The following is a 20975-nucleotide window of genomic DNA, read 5'->3' as shown; positions in this document are numbered from 1 at the left end:
ATCACCCTTAAAAATACATGTTCATATTTGTTCCTGGAGGAAACATCAGACTGATTTCAGACACTGCTGGTTCAAGTTTGTTTTGTGACAAGAGCAAGGGCTTCCTAACAAAGGTGCAAAAGTTATATTAACTACATTTATAATGCTTTTTCCCCACTTTATCCTCCCTGATAACTCATTTTTATTTAATGGTATATTTGATTCATATTTTAGTTTATTGTTTATTTATTTATATTTATAAAAAAAAAACCGTTTTTTTTTATATATATTTAAATTTGTATATTTCAGTTCATTTTTATTTTATTAACACATTATGAAATGCATTATAAAATATATTGAAAGAACATTTTTATGTCAGCATCATTAAATCATAATTGGAATTCAAATCATTTCCCAAAATTCCAATTTATTTATTAGTTAGTTAATTCATAATAGTTAATAATAGTTAATTTTCAAGTATTTTCAGTGTCATGTTTTATAATTTAATGATATTTTCCATGACTGGGAAAACCTGCAAATATCAGTACATTTTAGACATTCATACCTGGAAATCTTAGAAAAATATATAAAAATGATGAACTATATGCAAAAATATGAACACATCTGTTTTTGGTGTTGATAAAAATAAGGACTGAAGCCTGGAGTAATGACGCTGAGATTTCTGCTTTGCATCAGAAGTAAATTATGTTTTTAAATATCTTAAAATAGAAAAATAGTTTTTTTTTAATTGTAATAATATTTCACATTATTACTGTTTGTACTGTATTTTTAATGAGTTGCAGCCTTGGTGAGTAAAAGAGCCCTCTTTATAAAAAAATCTTACTAACCTCAAAACTTTTGTATCTCCTCTATGCCCCGCCTTCTGAAACGCGTCCAGTGGGGACATAATTTCAGATTATAATGGCTTATATTGTCTTTCATGCAGCGTAAACATAAAACCATGTCTGCATTTGTGATCAGAGAAACGCAAGCGATACACTGCTCAAAACTTGTGTTTGAATCATCAGTGGTCAATCCTTTACATATGTAAACCTTCTCACAGACTGTGAGTCAGAAGCTCTGGCATTGTAGTCTTCTCTCCCAGAATCAGGAAACAGTCCTCCATCAAATATGATGCACATATCTAGATATTTGGGTTGAACTGTTCTGGAACAGTGTTGTGAATACAACTTTGCGTATTTTCCGGACTATAAGTCGCACTTTTTTTCATAGTTTGGCTGGTCCTGCGACTTACAGTCAGGTGCGACTTATTTATCAAAATAAATTTGACATGAACCAAGAGAAATTAACTAAGAGAAATGAACCAAGAGAAAACATTACCGTCTCCAGCCGCCAGAGGGCGCTCTATGCTGCTCAGTTCTCCTGTAGTCTACACTGAGCAGCATAGAGCGCCCTCTCGTGGCTGTAGACGGTAATGATTTCTCTTGGTTCTTGGTTCTAAATAAATGCGATTTATAGTCCAGTGCATATAATATTCGTTTTTTTCCTCGTTATAACATATTTTTAGACTGATGCGACTTATACTCTGGTGCGACTTATAGTCCGAAAAATACAGTAAACACTGATTTCTAATTGTGTCATCTTTTGGAAGACCAAACAAAGTAGTTTTGCTTTCACAATGAAACACACAGTGACTCCACAACTTGACGTAGACATGTTAAAATGAGGCGTTTAGGGGGATGTGGACGACTCTGAACTTTATAAAGAATATCTCTTTGGGTTTGAGACTTTAGTCTTCGGTACTTTAGGGATCTTATCTATTCACGAACAGCTTGTAACACTCCAAAGAGAAAGGAAAACTTAAAATCGCATCATGTGAGCTCTTTAACTATTTTACAGCATGTATTTCTCTTTGTTTCTTTCAGCATATATTAATGCATTTATTAATACTTTTTTTAAATGAAATGATTCATTAACATGAGTTAATGCACTTTAACAATTTTATTAACTAACATTACTACAGATTAACAAATGCTGTAAAATCATATTACTCATTGTTAGTTCATGTCAGCTAATGTTAACAAATGACAACTCAACTCCAGTTTGCGTATCTTATGTGGTCGGGTTTTTCAGGACACACACACACACACACACACACTGATGTTCTAATAAGTTGTAATTTCTGCAGGAGAGCCCAGAGAGATCTCCATCTGTTCAGTGAACACGAGTCACACTCCACCATGGCTTTTAGCCCTGTCTTACTTATGCAAATATCTTTTGCCTTGAAATCTATTTGGAGTTGCTTGAAGGGGTCCAGAATGTTGTCCTGCTGTCTCACACACACACACACACACACGCTCCTGCTGTCTGCCCCAGCGGCCTGCCCCGCGCCGCCTCTCGTCCGTCATGTGGAAAAGTTTTTACCAGCACATACACGCAGACACATGCCCAGAATAACCCCCACTCCTCCCTCTGTCTGTCGCTCATCCTCAGAAGACACGTATGTTTACTACATTATGTGTGTAAAATACAATAACCTATATAATACACATGTGAATTCTGCCATGCTTTTTCAAATTCAAATAAAAAAATGCAATAATGATTGGCTTTTATTAATAATTTATGAATGAATATGCACAATTTGTCAACTTTAATATTAGATTCTCAAACTTTTGTGTCAGTCAAACCCCTCTGAGATTTTAAGTTATGTCAGTAATTTAACATTATTATTGGTTATTATTATTATTGTCATTATTATTTATTGGTTAACGGTCATATGACATCCAAGTAAGTCAATAAAATATTAATATTTAGATTTTATAATTGATTTTTTAACTTTGCGACCCTGGTAATGTTATTAAACAGAATTGACATTATTGATTTCTATCAATAAATACATTTCTTCTTTACAGCAGAATTGAATATATGTCATAATTGATGAATTTTGCAACATATTAACACTTATTGAACTTAATTTCTGTGCGTAAAGCTGTTATATTAGGATCACCTAGATTTTGATTATTAATATTATAAATTTTTTGTTTTTGCATTTTTGTCATTTTTATTAGTTTTTGTTTCATGTATATATACATACATACAAAGTAACTAGATGAAATAGGTTTAAGAATTTAAACAATTTTTTTTTATATAAAAGTTTATTTTATTTCAATTATCTTTGTGGTTTTAGTATTAATTAACTATAAACCTTTTATGATTTAATGACTATCTTTGCACCACCTCACAAAACCCCAGAGATTTGCTTAACTTTCATTTTGTTTGTTTGTTTGTTTGTTTTAAAAATGTTTTCAAGACTGTCCAAAACTGCTCTTTCTAAAACCCTTTACATTACAGAAATAAGACTGCTTGTTAACTGGTTTAAACTCAATGTAGTATGGCTTCATATCTTTGTAATCTGTAGAAGTATGGCTTCTACATCCCAAGCCCCATTATTATAAACAGCTCTCTGGATATTCCTTCCACAGATATGTCTTCCACAGAATAAAATCAATCCCACATGTGGAGATAGTGGAAGTATCTACTCTTCTCTATGATATTCGTCACAGAGTGTAACCTGACCTACATCCCTGGCTCCGTCAGACTCCTTCACTCTGAGACTCACAGAAGATCAGCGGCCTGGCCTTCTTCAGTGGGGTAAGATGTGCCACATCTCACTCTCTTAATCTGTGCTCAGTTTATACACACAGCTACCAGTGACTCAGAGTTAATCATGACAAAAATGTATGATGTTTTGCATTTAATAAAATTTTTTACATGAGAGGCAATATGAATTTTTGTTCAAGGCAAATTGAGATTTTGGAATAGGACTGTGGATTAATATAGTGTGTTTTTTAAAATTCTCATTAATATTATTATTTTTATTTAAAATATATATCATTCACATATTGATTCAATGATTCAACTTGTGCCGTGATATCCACCTTATTTTGTAATGCGGAAGTGAGATATTTTTCTGTGAATATGTGAGACATCTGAATCATATGGCAAAAAAAAAAAAATCGAAATATATAATAATACATTTTCTAAATAATAAAAAAGAAAAACAAATATGTTTTCTAAAACATGTTTCAAGATATATTTGTGTAAATATATTTCCCTCCAAAAAATATTTTGGGGCTTTTTTGTATTTAAAAAAAATCTATTAATTACAAACACACACACACACATATATATATTTATTTATTTATTTATATGTATATATATATTTTTTTTAAAGTAAAAAAAAACTGTTTCAAAATATATTTTGCACTCCAAGAAAATATGTTCAAATATGTCCCATTTAAAAAAATAACTTTATTTGTTGTCTATGACTCTATGTGAACATATAATGGATTTGAATAAAAATAAAAAATAATGAATAAATAATATATATATATATATATATATATATATATATATATATATATATATATATATATATATATATATATATATATATATATATAAAATAAATTATATATTTATAATTTATTCAAAATATATTTTGGGCCAGAACAGCACAAATTACCATTATTTTATAGCCGTCATCATGAAATATAATTAGAAGGAAAAAAGTGTGCAGAAAAAACTCCTCACATCTACAAGCCTGTTTAACTTGGAACAAAAATACTCAAAGTAAAGAGTAAAGGCTGAGATGTTCAACCCACCGGAATGACTGTCAAAGCGTAATCTAAATTCATCCGGTTCTGTAGCTAATGTGTAATGAATGGAAATAACATCTCGGTGTATAATCAATCATGTTTCAACACATCATTATTTAAACCCTGGCAACAGACATTCAAAATAAAGCAGATCTCAGCGTTGCCTCAGAGTCACGCAGCTGTTTTTAAAGTTCATGATAAGATTCTCAATGAGCAAAGGCTGTTATTTAGTTTTGCCCCAAAGTTTCACCCATTTGTGTCCTGCATATTAAATAGGCCTAGTGACATTAATAAAGTTCTCATATTTAAAAATTTACAGTCGACCATATCAAGAAGCAGGCTATGTGTGAGGCTTTCCGGTTTCATTCGCTTTCAGTTATATTTCCTGTGCAAAAAAAGCCGATTATGCTGCTTGATATTGCAGAATATAGCTATAGCCTGTTTGTTACGTTTGCTATTTGTAATATATTACTTAATACACTTGTTATAGCTACTTCGTTATTTACCTATGTAGCTAATGTATCAGTCTTGCACGTTGAAATAAAATAGCTTACTGCCTAGTTTAAAATTAAAATGGATGCAGTCCTATTAATTGAACTGTTATTGAATATGTGACACGTGATTCAGAATTGGTGTGGTGCTGCTCTCTTGTGGCCACATGGAGAAAGTGCAGCCGAAACTCACATCGACAAATATATAATTTATTACATCACTGTTTTTAAATACAGACACATTGTTACATTAAGTTTAAGTTGTCAGCAGATACATAAATCGAATCATAAAATTTAGTAAGTGTCAGTTATTTGAGAAAGTAAAGATTAGCCTAATGAAAACTTTTACTGTGACACAAATAGGCTATTACTGTTAGTACAGTGCACTTAAATTAACCATGGTTTTACTATAGTAAAAGTGTAGTAACAATGTTTATTTATTTATTTTTATTGTTTATTTTATTTTATTTTTTATTTATTTTTTAGATCGTTAAAATAGGGCCCTATTTTAACGATCTAAATGCAAAGTGTAAAGCGCACGTCGGACGTGCGAATCCACTTTTGATATTTTAACGACGGTTAACGCGCCCGGGCAAATGGTGTAAACGGGTTGTCCCTATTCTCTTAATGAGTAATGGGTGTTTTTTTGTGCGTAACGTGCAATAAACCAATGAGAGTCTCAACTTCCATTCCCTTTAAGAGCCAGTTGTGCTCGTGCAAAGAAGGATTTGCTATTTGCACAGCGGAATTTGACAATCGCAAAGACAGAACGCGTCTTTAAATAACAAAGAAAAAACATTGGGCCAGACTCATACTTGCGCTGCGCCTTGCGTCGCATTGCGCCGGGCGTATGACTGATCAATAATTTATTTCACTTTTAAAAAAGATTTATCAACCATCGATTATCCCCCCCCCCCCTCCCCCCCCCAAAAAAAAAAAAAAAATCTATTTTGTGATGCAAAAATATTAGCATGTTTACTTTTTGCCACTTCCCGGGGACACGTTCTTCACAGGATTTCTAAATTAACTATAAAATAACCGGGTGTTGGTTTGCGCTGCGCTGATCGACCGATCGCTGTATGACATCAAAGTATCGCGAGAGGATTCGAAAGCATGGAGCCGTCTGCTCTGCTCTCTAGCTCTCGCGGTACTTTGATGTCATGCAACGATCGATCATCACAAACCAAATAACCAACATTTTAGGCAATTTATAAATCCTTTGCATAGCGTTTCCCCAGGAAGTGGCACGTCTGGGACTTACGCTGTTGTCATTTTTCCAATTAAACAGAATATTATATGAAAAAAAAAAAAACGATAGCAAATTAACAGAAATCGTTGTACGGGACTGAATATTTTAATCATCTTGCACAACTAGCACGTTTCCTTTAATCTCATATTCGATGGTGTTCCAGTCAAACACGTTTCCTCTCGGCACGCGCTGCGCGTGGTTCAGATACAGCGCTTTAATCTGGTTTCCGGTGAGGACGTAGTCCCACATATTCAGGTCCGTGAGCTCTCCGGCGAAACTCTGCATCGCTTCGAAGTCCCCCAGGTGTTTATCAGGGTCCTGGCCGAGAAGAGCGGTGCCCTGCGGGTGGATGCTGTGACCCGGTTTATACAGCTGGAACGCGCTGCGGTGCCCATCCACCCAGAAGGCCGTGAGTCCGGTGCGCGAGGTCCAGGTGAGGCACAGGTGAGTCCGGAAGGTGGAGAGAGGAGGCAGGTGGAAGAACGCCCCGTCACCACTGAGGTAGAAGGACACACGACCGTCTTTCTCTCTCCACACGTTTAGCTCGTCGAAGTCGGGCGTCCGGTAGGCGAAGAGAATGATCTGCCGCTCGCCCTGGAGCTCCGTCGCGACGCGCATGCAGAGCGTGAACGCTGTAAGGCCCAGTGGCTTCTTAGGTGTGAGATGAACATAGCTGAAATCAGTCTCGTACGGGAACAGAAGCACTTTACCAGCAAGACCCACTGTAAGACAAAATAAAATACTGTAACAAACACAAAAAAGCACGAACTCCTACTGTAGCCTGATTCGAAGTACCTTCTGTAGCTGCTGGATTCAGAGAGAGCAGAGAGAAAAACAGAGCCACGGGCACCAACATCTTGCTGCAGGTCTGAAGGAAACGGAACAATGACATAAAACATAGGCATACATACATGTGTACGTATATTTGTAATGTACCGTTTAATCATACATAATTTATACTGGTTTTAAATTGAAAACAAGTAATATTTTGCAAAGTAAATTTGGTTCTAGAAGTAAAATTGTTCATTGGTCATAATGCAAATACATTAGAAAAAAAATACATAAAAACCACTGTGCGAATTAAATACTATAATGGTACTTAAAAATAACTAAAGCTGCAATTGAAATGAAGAAAAAACAATTGGTGGCATTTTACAATAAGGTTCCATTTGTTAACAAATGCTAACAACGAAAATACTTATAAAGCATTTGTTGATCTTAATTAATGTTGATTCCAACATTTACTAATACATTATTAAAATCGAAAGTATCTATTAATGTTGGACCTGAGCTAACATGGACTTACAACGAACAGTTGTGTTTTATTAACTAATGTTAACAAAGATTAATAAATACTGTAACTGCGTATAGCTCATTGTTAATGTTAGTTAATGCATTAAATATACTTAACAAATAGATCCTTACAGACAAAAAAAGACAACACTACAAATTGAAACTAAATGTCAATGAAAACAAAATTACAAAAATTAAAACTATAATTAAAAATATTTATAAAAACTAATATCTCAGTTATATTAAAATAACACTGGAGTGGCATAGCTATATAATAACATAATATATAATATAATCATTATTATCATTACTACTACTATAACTACACTGTAACATTTAGTATCATTATGCATCTAAGTTGAAATGATTGCTTCAATGATATATAAATTATGACTAAACAAAGCAAGACTTCCAGAATACTCACTGTGTAGAAGAAGGATGTTTATTTCTGCCTCCGAGTAAAGAAACGCTGCTGAGTCGCTTCGCTCCTTGCACCATCATGACATCAAACAAGCCAACAAAAGATGCTTTGTGAGGATTCACACGATCATGAGACTGAAAACTCATTAAAGAGACAAAAAGAGGTTTTCAAATGTCTCTTTCTCTGTATTCTTTGTCAACCAAATGAACAAATGTCAGACAGAGCAAGCTATTTATTTTTTTTTAAGCTTATGTAATCTTGACAAAAAGTTGACTTTAATCTGTTTTCCCTTTCAGGATCACAGGAGCTGTCAACGTGTGCTATATGATTTTATAAATCATTATTTTTATTGATTGATAGATTTTCGAATAGTTTTCTTTGCCTCGGTTTGTGGCTAATGAGATGTAGATGTTAAAACATTGTATAAATGAAGACAACACTTTTGTCTGTATTTCTGACATGAGAACTGCACTTCTGCATATGACCACTTGACTGCAGCAGTGTATTATACAGTATAAAGTGTATTTAATATAAGAACAGCTCAAAAGTTCTGCATAATACTCAAATCCATTGGTTAATTATAATTAAGGGCTGACAAATCAATAAATCACGTTGTTTTTATGTGTTTACTGTGGATATTTTTATGTATATATAAACAGACATACATGTACAGTATATATATTTAAGAAATAAATGTAATATATATTTCTATATAAATCATGTATAAATATGTATATGTATATATGTAAATATTTTGAATATGTGTATATATAGGCAATATACCCATAATATACATAGTAAACACATATTATGTAAGCACAAACATTTATTTTGGATGCGATTAATCGTGATTAATCAGTTTGACAGCCCTATTTTTGATTCTAGTTACAACATAGTTTGAGTTTATGCAAAATAACTAGATGAATAGAAATATGTGCACATGTGCACATCTGTAATTTCTCCTACAAAGCTCTGCTCTGCGTCAAAGGTGCTCACATATGCAAAGGTCTTGTTTAGTTTTAAGATGCATTTTGGTCGATCAGACTACATTTATGATGTACACCTATTTATAATATCACTTTTGACCGCTTTCCTGATTTCTCTCAGAGGAGGGTCTATGGGTGAGTTCTGATCTTTCGATCTAAAATCGAGCAGTAAACTCATTCAGTTGATTTATGATTGCATCTTAAACTGTGGTTTTACTTAAGGCTTGCGATGCTTCTGCTCTCAGATCCAATGCAGTTGGCTGCTTTATCTGTCAACATATGTTTCATTGTGAACTCTCTATTACACTGATCCTCTTTTACGAAACAATCAAATGCTACGAACAAACATCCTCAGGCGTGATCTGAGAAATAATAAAACATAATCTATTCCCCTCCTGCCATGAAGAGTCCTTCAGACGTCTCTACAGAGACGCAAATGGGCTGTTAAACTGGACGTGTCACAGATAATCTTCTTTAAACTGGCTTCACACTATAGACTATAAAAACACACTATACAATATAATAATCTTGTCCTAAACTCCAAAAACCCTGTCCAGGATTATGAAATCAGGAGAACAAGGAGAAGCTTTACAGATTGTCTTCTCTCAAAAGAAGGTAAACTTCGAGTCAGATGACTTGACTCAGTCAGACTTAAGTCGCAAATTTGTCTTTCTCTTATGTGTATTTGAGTTCATTAGACAACATCATGATTATGAATCAGGATTTCTGTGCATATTAACATAATACAATGAGCTGATAGTCTTAATTGGCCACTTTCAGACACTATTTCATACTCATCCCATTGTCTTAACAGAAACAAAAAATATATATACCAGTGAAAAAAATGTTATTGATAATTTGGCTGCATTAAAATACAGTTTGAAGGGAGGGATCTAACTTAAAGGGATACTCCACCCCAAAATGAAAACTTTGTCATTAATCACTTTCCTCCATGTCATTCCGAACTGATAAAAGCTTCGTAAGTCTTCAGGACAAGATTTAAGATATTTTGAATGAAACGTTGAATTAGAATTGAATCACTTATGGCAAATAGTATATTCTGACGATGCTTTTCATACTCTTCTGGACCTTTACAGTGTTATTTATTTGGCAGTCTGTGGGACAGTCACAAACCTCCCGGTTTTCATCCAAAATATACTAAACTGTGTTTTAAAGACGAACGAAGCTTTTACGGGTTTGGAACAACATGGGGGTAAGTGATTTAATGACTTAAACTTTCATTTTGGTGTGGAGTATTCCTTTAATGATGTGTTCATGTCCGATAAAGGTGATGCCTGTTTGAAGAATGCCATTTAGTGGCATAGAAACCATTTTACGTGAATTGTTTAATACTTTTTCATTGTTTTCTTCAATGTTTGAGGCATATTGAAACAAGTCTACCTAAATACTTTTCATGGTTTTATGTTGGACTCATTTCAGTTGCTATGTAGTTTGAATTTTTATTTATTTATTTATTTTCGATTTTTATTTTATTAACAACTTGGTTGTTTTTGAGTAGAAATGCATATTGCAATCTAGTTTTGTTGCAAATAAAACTCTCACAGTTCATTACTACTGTAGTTTTAAGTTATTGTAATACTGTATATAAATTCAGTTAAATCATCAAAAACTGGGCTTGACTTGCTTAATTCTAGCAAAAATTGACTTGGACTTGCTTGAGACTTGTGACTTACTCCCGCCTCTGGATAATTGTAGCGCATCACACACTACGTGGTTTTAAGACTATCATTATTAATCTTAATAATATCTTTATCTTAAGAACTGTGACAGAAATCGTCATGTCCAGTTTACACTTTGCAGAGAAAGAGAGGAGTTAACCTCTATTTTGTTACTCAACATAAAAATGTAAATGTAATAACATAAACAGAAATAAAACAACAAATATATATATATATATATATATATATATATATATATATATATATATATATATATATATATATATATATATGTAACCTTGAACACATGAGAAACAGATGCTAAAAAAATTACACACAAGAAAAACAGACTCAGTTTCTCTCTCTATAGCTCCACATGAAAAAAAAAACTGCTACTGCAAAGGTATCAAACATAATAATCAATGGACATTTTGTGATAATATTTACCAAAAAAATGTTATATAAAATATATAAATATATAAATATAGCCACTGTTGCTGTTTGTCTGGACTAAACCCATTCAAACAGATGGACAGCACTGGTTCATTTTGAACTATTTATAGCTTGTTTAACCACATGACCACATGGCAGTAGATCAAGGTGACGTCACAAATCCCACAATATCTAAATGAGTTTTATTTAGATTCTGAGTAAATAAATATTTGTTTGTAAAAAAAAAAAAAAAAAAGGAAGTGCATGATGTTTTCATGAGACCTTTTTAACCAGATCTCTTTTAATCACCATTAAATGTGTTTGAGCATGTATTTTACACTTCGAATGACAGTATAGATAATTGCTTTTTTATTATATAACAGACTGATGGCCGATATATCATTGATAACTTGACTTCAGAACTCATAGATCTGTCTCATAGGCTTCTTATCAGTTTCCCTATGGAGAAAATTAATGGGATTTTCAAATCACATCTCTTTTTAGTAAAGTAAACTTTAGGGACAAATATGTCCCCTTTTATTTTTTATATTAACAATTGCTAGGCTGAAATTAAGCAGTTAAAATTTTTTGAAAGTCTTTTTCCAAATTATGCACGGACACTGCAGTTGAATGCTGACACTTTTATTTATTAGCAATTTTTGTCATTAAAACAGATGAACAGATTTCCAGATATTGACACAACTGTGTTAGATTATAAAGACTGACACAAATGTGTGACCTGATCAGAAATTATTATCATAAGCCACTTGCACATTTCCAGTAATAGAATATCTGATGGTGTTCCAGTCAAACAAGTTTCCCTTCGGCATATACGTTTTCTGGTTTAAATAAACCGCCCTTATCTGACTGTCAGAGAGAACATAGTCCCACATGTACAAATCTTTAATTTCTCCTACAAAGCTCTGCTCTCTATCAAATTTACCTAGATAGCTATCAGGGTCTTGGCCGAGCACAACAATACCACCTGCACGAACTCTAAAACCTGGTCTATAAAGCTGTAATGAACTGCGTCTTCCATCCACCCAGATTGCAGTGAGACCATACGCAGAGCTCCAGGTGACACACAGGTGAGTACGATAAGGGGAGACAGGAGTCATACGGAAAAGTGCTCCTTCTCCACTAGACTGAATATACAAGGACAAACGGCCGTCTTTCTCTTTCCACACATTCAGCTCGTCAACTTCACTTGTGCGGTAAGCGAACAGAATGATGTCCCTCGCATCCCGGAGATCCGTCGCGACACGCATGCAGAGAGTAAATGCTGAAAGACTCAGTGCTTTTTCAGGAACGAGTTTAACATAATTGTAGTCTGACTTGGCTGGAAACACAAGCATTTTACCGCCAAGACCCACTGAAAGACAAAAATACAATCTTTTGCAGGCAAGAAATGAAATTTACTCACAATAATCTATTAGATATATTATTGTAAAATGTGTTACCATAAGAAGTCACTGGTTTCAGAAAAAGAGAGAACAATAAAACCATTGGTAACATCTTACTGCAGATCTGAGGGAAAAAGTAAAAAAGAAAATCAGTCCTTTTAGCAGACAAATTCTTCCCTAAATTGTTTTTAACCACTACACAAAATCTTCAAGAATACTTACAATGTTTAACAAGCGTTATCAAAGAAAGATGACTTCAGGTCAGCTGTTTGTCTCCAAGATGATCGTGATCAGGAGGGTTTTGGGTATTTATTAGCAGAATGGGTAGAGCCCAAATTCAGTTAAGAACCTCCTAGTCATCTGTTTTTGAAAATTCTCTAAAAGGAAGAGGACATATCCTGCATTGACATTGCTTAATGAGAGGCTAAGATATTAAAATGTGATTTTTCTGTCCTGCGGTCAGACATGTAGTTTGTGGTTCTATAGGCTTTTGTCCCTACTGAAAAAATGAATCAATAAAAATAAATAAATAAAACCATCACAGATAATGTTTATGGCTTCCACAGCAAATACCATTACAAACAACAGAAAGTGACAAATTACCAGTAGAGATGAACAGGGTCCATTACAGTTTCCAGTAAAACCAATACAAGTCCCATTACACCAGTAAAACCATTACAAATTTTAAATTGTTTTATTCAGCAGAGGTTTTATTCTTCTTCTTCTTTTCTTAAATATTCCCAAAATATATCATGAAATATCTCGATTCTCAAATATGTCCTAGTAAATGCATTTTGCACTTTAATAGAATTAGTTAGTTCTAGTTCTAATTGATCCTCTCATTATAACACACAAATTGTAGACATTATGAAAGATTTATTGTGAAAATATTGATTGTGTTATAAAAGATCTTTGTGAGATTGCGATGAACTGAGAAGTCTTTTTAGAATTATAAAAGCAGCAATATTTGCTGGCATTCTGCCATGTCAAATGACGTACGCCTTTGCTTGCTTTGGTTAAAAATAGCAGTGTTCTGTGAATGTTAATATTAAATATTTATCAGGAGCGTTTATACTGGGATTTCATGTACATTTCATGGATGTAGCCACCGAAAAAAAATAACGTAACTACTAATGTAACCAATTACTTTTTAAATTAAGTATTCAGAACAGTAACGTGATTACTTTTAAAAGAAGTAATCAGTAATCAGTAATTTAATTTAAACTTGCCCAACACTGGTCTTATTAAAGGGGTCATATGATGGCATTTAAATGTTTCCTTTTTCTTTGGAGTTCTACAAACTCTTGGTGCATAAAGAAGATCTGCAAAGTTGCAAAAACTAAAGTCTCAACCCCCCCCCCCATGTCTATGTCACTATGTGAGAAGATTTGCATAACACCGCCCGAATGTTCATGCAAAAGACAGAAGTTGTCATTTTTATTCTCGCTGTTGTCGCCACTGCCATGTCGCGGAGATGCTGTGTTTTTCGTTGTGAAAGCGAAGCTACTTTGTTTGGCCTTCCAAAAGAGGACACAACTAGAAACACTGTTCCAGAACACTTCAGCCCAAATACAGCTACTCAAAGCACCCCAGCAATTCTGTCTTTAAAATAATTTTAAGAAATAAAAAATAGAAGAACATTTTTAAGAAACAGAATATTCTTAATATGTTATGTTTTGTGATGTTTTTGTTTTCGTAAACTGGCCCCTGGTTACGACATAATGTAATCTGAAATAATAATCATCACCACAACCTTTCTGAAGAACTCTATCTGCATGCACAATCTAAAATGCTGCGACCATCCTGTCCAGATCGCCAGTTAGCATTGCTCAATAATTGAATGTTGTTTTGTTCATTTGGCCTCTAACACTTCATGCTTGGTTTTAGAGAGATAATGCAACCATTTCTTAGACATTCACACACACTCCTACACCTCAGATACTCAATGTCAACAAGTATTCATGCATTCTTGTTGTCCCTTTCTTTACTTTACAAAGTATTAAAATATAAAAAACAAACAAACAAACAAAAACCTATAGTAAAAACCTGTAATTTTTTTTTTACTTACCAGACATTGTGAAATTATGAAAAATAATATTAGATCTACTACTACAATGGTCCCTATATTAATGATCTAAAAGCAAAGTGTCTGAGATCCCCTTTTTCCCAAGAAAATATTTTAGGGCCCCCCTTCACATTTAAAGATATTATAACTCTTGTAAGCTTGCAGCAAGGATGACAAAAATGTTGTTTACAAACAAACGGTACATGTATGTTTATTACTATAACCAGATGTTAATGCACAAATAATAGACTATATATAATATTGAAAATACAATAGCAAAAACATCAGTAGGCCATTTGTAATTAAAAAAGTAAGCCTAGGAGTAGCCTTTAAATTGGCCTTATTTGAAATGCAATAACAAAAATATAAGTTTTCACTGGCGTGTAAGAAAAAAAAACTAAGAATGTTACAAAATGACTGCTGTCTGGCACATCAATCCTTGCATGTTATTTGTGAGGCTTTATCAATCAGTGTGAGGATTGCTGCTGGCAGTGAGTAATAATTTGGTCAATGATTGGGGAGATCTTTGACAGGGCAAGACGCATATCTCAGTCTGGCCCTGAATTTGGTTTTACTCCTGTACGCGTGCATCACTGTCCTTCTCGCAGCTGCAGCAACTTGTGCTCTCTTCATCAAGCTTGAAAACAAAAAGGGGACAAAAAGGTCTTATTGTCTTTGTGCATATAGATTAATTAGATAAATTAATATCTAAATTCGTGCCTTTTTTTGAACTTAGAAAAATCTTGGTGTCATTTTTGATCCACAATTATCATTTGAAGCACACATAAAACACATCTCTAAAACTGCATTTTTCCACCTGAGAAACATAGCTCGACTTGGACCTTTTCGCTCTTTTGCAGACACAGAAAGGCTTATACATGCCTTCATAACAACTAGGTGAGATTATTGTAATGCCTTGTTCTCTGGCCTTCCAGCTAAATCGTTGAGCAAGCTTCAGTATATACAAAATTCTGCCGCTCATGTGCTCACTTGTACTTCTCCTCGTGAATACATTAGACTGGTTCTTTCACAATTACACTGGCTTCCCGTAAATGCGTGAATTGATTTTAAAATTCTTATTTTAACATACAAGGCACTTCATGGGACTGCACCTGAGTATCTTTGTGATCTCATCAGTCCTTATATTCCATCACGCTCTCTTAACTCTCTTTCACTTCACCAGCCATCATGTAAGCTAAAGACCATGGGGGAAAGAGCCTTTTCATATAAAGCCCCTAAGCTATGGAATGTACTTCCTCTGCAGGTCAGAAATGCACCAATGTTGGGTGATTTTAAAAAGTTTATTAAGTCACATTTATTCAAGACTGTCTTTCTCTAATGAATTGTTGTATTGCTTTTGGTGTTTTGTTTTATTTTATTTTTTTACTTTATTACTGTAGTGTTTTGTGTTTAAGAAAAGCACATTACAAATAAAATGTATTATTATTATTATTATTATTATTATTATTAAAAAGGATTCTGCAGCCAATGAGCAGCCGGCGGGGGCTGGTTGCAGGATGACTCAACCTCCGCCGACAGTTTTTAATGTTTATCAGACAATAAGTATTCAAGATTTTGCTTTAGTATAATTTTCGCGACAATTAGGGCCAGATTCGAGATTTGTTTAGATTTCAGTTTAGATTTCAGGACTGTCCCGAATTTTTCGGGACGTCTGGTCACCCTACCTGAAAGAGCTACTGCACTATTTCATTAGATTGCGTCTGAACTGTAGTGATATCATTCAGGCTTATTGGGGTATCAGTCAGCGAATCATCTGATTTTGACCGTCTTGATTCAGTAATCAGAGTCTGAAGCCAGGAGTGTCATGGGCGGAGATACAAGGAAACACGGAGAGATCCAAGTGCATGTAAGATATTTATTAAAGGGTAATCCAAAGGGGTAAACAGTCCAGGCAGGGTCAAAACCAGATTATCCCATAACAAGAATAGACAAAACACAAGGCAGGATCAAGACTATGGATAACATAAGACAAGGACTCCGTGACACATACTCAGACAGACCGGGTATAAATACACAGAAGGTGATGAGGGAACTGGAGACAGGTGGGGAATAATCAATTAACTCAAACAAGGAGGAAGGTGACCAAATAAGGGAAAAGACAGTAATAAGGTGACAGACACCATGGAAAAGGAGGACATCTAGTGGAAACCCAGGGAACACAACCCAGACACTGTGACAAGGAGAGCATATTAAGTGTTGTTCACTGTATTTGTATTAATACTGAGCTGAATGTGCGCATTTCACACACTCTCTCCGGCCACGTTGAGTTATTACTGACAGCGGCAAAATAGACGCATGCGCTTTTCACTTCTAAAACTCAAGGATGAATGGGTAATGTAGTCTCTGCTTTCGGTGAGATGAATTAGGAAGCTTGCATTGTGAAGGGCGCACTAAAAAGCGGCAGCACAGGCAAAAGATTAAAACCTCTATTAAAACAGATGTCCAAATGAGCGTACCGGTACGTTAAAAGAGCGTTCTGGGCGCAAGGAGAGGTGGCGGTACGCTCAAGAGCTATATTTAGAAGTGGCGGTACTGAGTACCGGTGCGTACCGGCCCACTTAAAGTGCCAAAATGCCTTCATTCTATGCTAATAAGACTTGAATAACCTCCTTTTGCCTGTAGCCCAAATCTGGTAAACAGGAGCAGACCGCTCAATTGCCATCATCCCACGTGGTATGTGGGCCAGATGAAAGTGTCAGGTGTGAGTCTGAACTGGGCCTCAGGAATTTTGCTATCTGGGCTTATGTTATTGAGATCTTAACACAAAAAAACATCATAATGTAGAAGTAATAATTTATTTTCTGTCCTGTTTTTGATGCCCCTCATCAGAACGCTCTGTTTGAATAAGCGTGGCAGATTGTAGACTGACAAAACCACACATAATGTTTCTATTGTACCTCTGTCAATCACTCTGATATTTAGTTAAAATGAGTCCTGTCTGTCACTGTCTTTAATCAGTTTTGTGAATGTCTTAGGGCACATTAGTATTTTCATTCCCAAAAAAGGGGTTTAAGCCAGTTATTTATATATTTTGCTTTAGTATGTCAGTAGATAATATCAGTTTACATTTCCAAACATTCATTTTGCCATTAAGTTTAATAACAATCTAATGAGATTGTTGAATGCACAAGCAGTCTGACAACAAACTGCCTAAGACTTTTGCACAGTAGTGTATGTATATAGTATGTATAATTAGATTAAGTATATTTAAATTAGTGTAATTAAAGTATGCGTTTATTTGTGTTAAGGGCTAGATTTTCACTGGAGGAAACAACTGCGGTGTGATGAGCGGTGAACTTAGCGAAAACTTTACAGTAGATGGGAAACCTATTGCTCCCTCATATCCTTTTGTTGTAAACTGTATTTATGACAAGGAATTGCACAGATACAGATATTCTAACAATCTATCCATAAACACACACATTGTGTCTTCTGTTTCTGTTTGAGTCCACTCGCGCTGCTCCGCTGCGGTCTGCAGATTGAAGACCGCGCTGAAAGATGGAGAGGAGACAGATCTTTCACCTTTTTCATATGAAATTTAAGGGACTGACTCTCGAGTTGATCGCAAATTTCATACCACAAAGCAGCACAGCAGCTAGAGAACACATGCCACTGAGGGAGAAAGTGTGATAAGGCTTGTTTCACAAAACTTGTTGAGCAACTGGGGTAAAAAATGACTTTGCATCTAATTGAATTTTATGAAATAAAGCAACTGATTATCAGAAGCAGAAGTGTGTTTTTGTAACTAATAGCCGCGTAGCCACCAGGGCAAGTCACGTTTCCACTGTTTCCTACTTCTGGTGCTTGATTTTGCCTTGTCTGGGCTTCCTCTGGGCCAGTGTCCAGGGTTTTTTGGCCTTGGGCTAATGCGGGCCAGTTTGTGACTGAGGAGTGGTTATGAACAAAGGTGGAGATTAATGGGAGATTAATACGTCATCATCGGGTTTTTACAAGTGTCAGTATCAGAAACCAAAACATGGTTCCCTATGTTAAAATTGTTTAAGTTTATGTAAAATTTGTTAAGCTATTGTACTATACTTAGAACGTATATTACTGTATGTTTGTGATTTTACTGTAAAAATATGTTTTATTATGTATAGCGAACAGGGGAGCTCCAGTAAGCAATTTACATAAACCATATACATCTTAAAGACTGTTGCTAAATGTCTTTTTAATATGAGATGAAGGGTGTAGGGGACCAAACAACAGTTTCTTGAAGTGCCCTTCTGCGTCATAATTATGTGCCCACATGGAGGCACTGTCATCATGCAAAGAATCTTCGCAGAGGATCATGGGAGTCCAAAGTGTCCATCAGTTGTACCCTTTGAAATCCTTCATTCCGAAGAGCCCTTTGAAATGACCAGTTTTGAGCACTTTGGTTTGCAATGACCCTGTATTATGGCGGCCATGATTGTTTTCACTCCGAAGTGCACTTCGGATGGCAATATATCTCGTTTGGAACAAACCTACAGACTGTGTTTCTTATTCTAATGTTCTGTTCTCTGACTCCACAGGATACTTGAATACAGGGCACCACCTAGTGGTAAGAACCAGCGTACATCACATCTCCCTTTTGTTTTCCAAGAGCAACACAATAAACTTCTTTCAAACCTTTGGTTGTGCAACCTATTTAAAATTTTGAACTCAGTGTCACCAATCAAAATGACAGGTATTAAACTCTCACAAAATGACTTACTACAGTTAAAGTCCTTAGACTGTACTCTTACGATCTTCTCATAAAGGTACTGGCTGAATTTTTCACATCCATGCCACACCACTCCACTTTCCGGAAGTTTCCTCATCGGCGCACTGGTCAGGTTTGGAACAATCTTTGCAAGGTATTGAACCATGCCAAGAAACATGCTTGTGTTTTGGGCATCTTCACAATTGCTTTGATCTTGTCTTGGTCTGGCTTCAGACTTTCTCCACTTAGTACATGTCTGATGTACTTTATTTTAACCATTTCGATTTTGCACTTTTCACAATTTAATTTCAAATTGATAACTTCTTACTCTCTCCAGAAGATTCCTAAGCTTCGCATCTTGCTGTTCCACATTTTCTCCCCATACGAGTATATCATCCATTATATTTACAACACCTTCCAGGTCTTCAAACCTTTGAGGTATGCACTTCTGGAAGACTTCTGGAGCTGAAGATATGCCAAAAGGTAACCTCTTGAAAGAGTACCTTCAGAAAGGTGTATAGAATGTGCAAAGCTTTGAACTTTCTTCATCAAATTTGCCAAAATACATGGTTAGCATCTAACCCTGAGAAAACCTTTGCTTTTGACATTTCACTCATGACTCCAACTTTATTCAAGTCTTTTGGGTCAATGCAGATTGAAGTTAGTATGCCTTCACAACAGTCACCATACTATTGACCCAATCTCTTAGTTCTGTTTGTTTCTCAATGACTCTGAGTCTTTCCATTCTGAGTCCTGTCTTTATTTTGTCCTTTTCTGGGTGAATGTGTCACAGGTGCCATGTCTGGATCAATCTTGATGTGATGCACACCTGGTATGCAGCCCAATCCGTTGAACACATCATCAAACATTGAAGATTCTTTTGATAAGTCCTTATTCTGTGCACGCCGATCTTCCTGAGATGGCAAGTGAGTCTTTCTCAATAATTTGTAATTCGATCTAAGCTTCACTGTCTTTAAACTGGCAGATGAATTTTGTTGAACCCTTTGGCTCTATCTTGTGGCCAGAATACGAAACTAACATATAATTTGACTTGCAAAGTGACTCTGATTTCCCTGCAAATGCTTGAAAGTCTTTGTACGAGATCATGTTGCACTCCCATATCCAATTTAAAAGAAAGTGCTTTTTTGTTTACTTTTTATGTTTCAGTCCATTTGTCTTTCTTCAATACTGTGGCATCAGTTACTTCAATAAATTGCATCTCGACTTGTAATAATAGCCTATGTAATGTACATAAATTGTTTATTTGTATTACATTATTTTAACAGTCTTATTCAGTGAAACCATACAAATATTATTAATTAGCCTATCATTAATGCCTCATTGTTTTTATATAATACATTTTATGGCATTTTAAAGGTTGCTGTTCGCTTAGTTCTGTTTTTATTACCACAAAAATATTATCTGAATACCTTACTTCATAAATTATTATTTGAAGTATCAAAGGTTAATTTGTAGTTATAATTGCTACAAGAACCATGTTTAATTTTTTTGTTTTACTTTTTTCGTAGTAAAATTATGGTAAATATTCTGAAGGGAACATGTAAACTCTAAGGCAGATGCTAAGGTGATAGAATCAATAACAATTATTTTATTAACTGGATATTGTACTGTATGTATATATATATATATATA

At 34.8% G+C, this 20975-nt stretch overlaps 2 protein-coding genes across 2 annotated transcripts; both read right to left on the bottom strand.

Moving 5' to 3' along the window:
* Nucleotides 1–6031: 6031 nt before the first annotated feature.
* Nucleotides 6032–8159, bottom strand: LOC113042735 (pentraxin fusion protein-like). The gene is made up of 3 exons (XM_026201750.1): nucleotides 8056–8159; nucleotides 7134–7206; nucleotides 6032–7060 (listed from the first exon to the last, which is right to left on the bottom strand). Exons 2-3 carry the CDS (start codon nucleotides 7192–7194, stop codon nucleotides 6444–6446), a joined length of 678 nt encoding a protein of 225 aa, XP_026057535.1. The 5' UTR covers nucleotides 7195–7206; nucleotides 8056–8159; the 3' UTR covers nucleotides 6032–6443.
* A 3616-nt stretch (nucleotides 8160–11775) lies between these two features.
* Nucleotides 11776–12885, bottom strand: LOC113042067 (pentraxin fusion protein-like). The gene is made up of 3 exons (XM_026200632.1): nucleotides 12775–12885; nucleotides 12610–12676; nucleotides 11776–12521 (listed from the first exon to the last, which is right to left on the bottom strand). The coding sequence occupies exons 2-3, from the start codon at nucleotides 12662–12664 to the stop codon at nucleotides 11893–11895; spliced, it is 684 nt and encodes a 227-aa protein (XP_026056417.1). The 5' UTR covers nucleotides 12665–12676; nucleotides 12775–12885; the 3' UTR covers nucleotides 11776–11892.
* Nucleotides 12886–20975: the final 8090 nt, after the last annotated feature.

Source organism: Carassius auratus, chromosome 24 (assembly GCF_003368295.1).
Source record: "Carassius auratus strain Wakin chromosome 24, ASM336829v1, whole genome shotgun sequence".
In the NCBI taxonomy this organism is placed as follows: domain Eukaryota; kingdom Metazoa; phylum Chordata; class Actinopteri; order Cypriniformes; family Cyprinidae; genus Carassius; species Carassius auratus.
This window is presented reverse-complemented; position numbering and strand designations above follow the sequence as displayed.

Bases quoted from the DNA above. Each gene is read 5' to 3' on its own strand.
- LOC113042735 (XM_026201750.1), bottom strand. From the start codon at position 7,194: ATGTTGGTGCCCGTGGCTCTGTTTTTCTCTCTGCTCTCTCTGAATCCA. The intron at 7,061-7,133 runs GTACTTCGAATC...TTTGTCTTACAG, and splicing joins GAATCCAGCAGCTACAGAAG to TGGGTCTTGCTGGTAAAGTG.
- LOC113042067 (XM_026200632.1), bottom strand. From the start codon at position 12,664: ATGTTACCAATGGTTTTATTGTTCTCTCTTTTTCTGAAACCAGTGACT. The intron at 12,522-12,609 runs GTAACACATTTT...TTTGTCTTTCAG, and splicing joins GAAACCAGTGACTTCTTATG to TGGGTCTTGGCGGTAAAATG.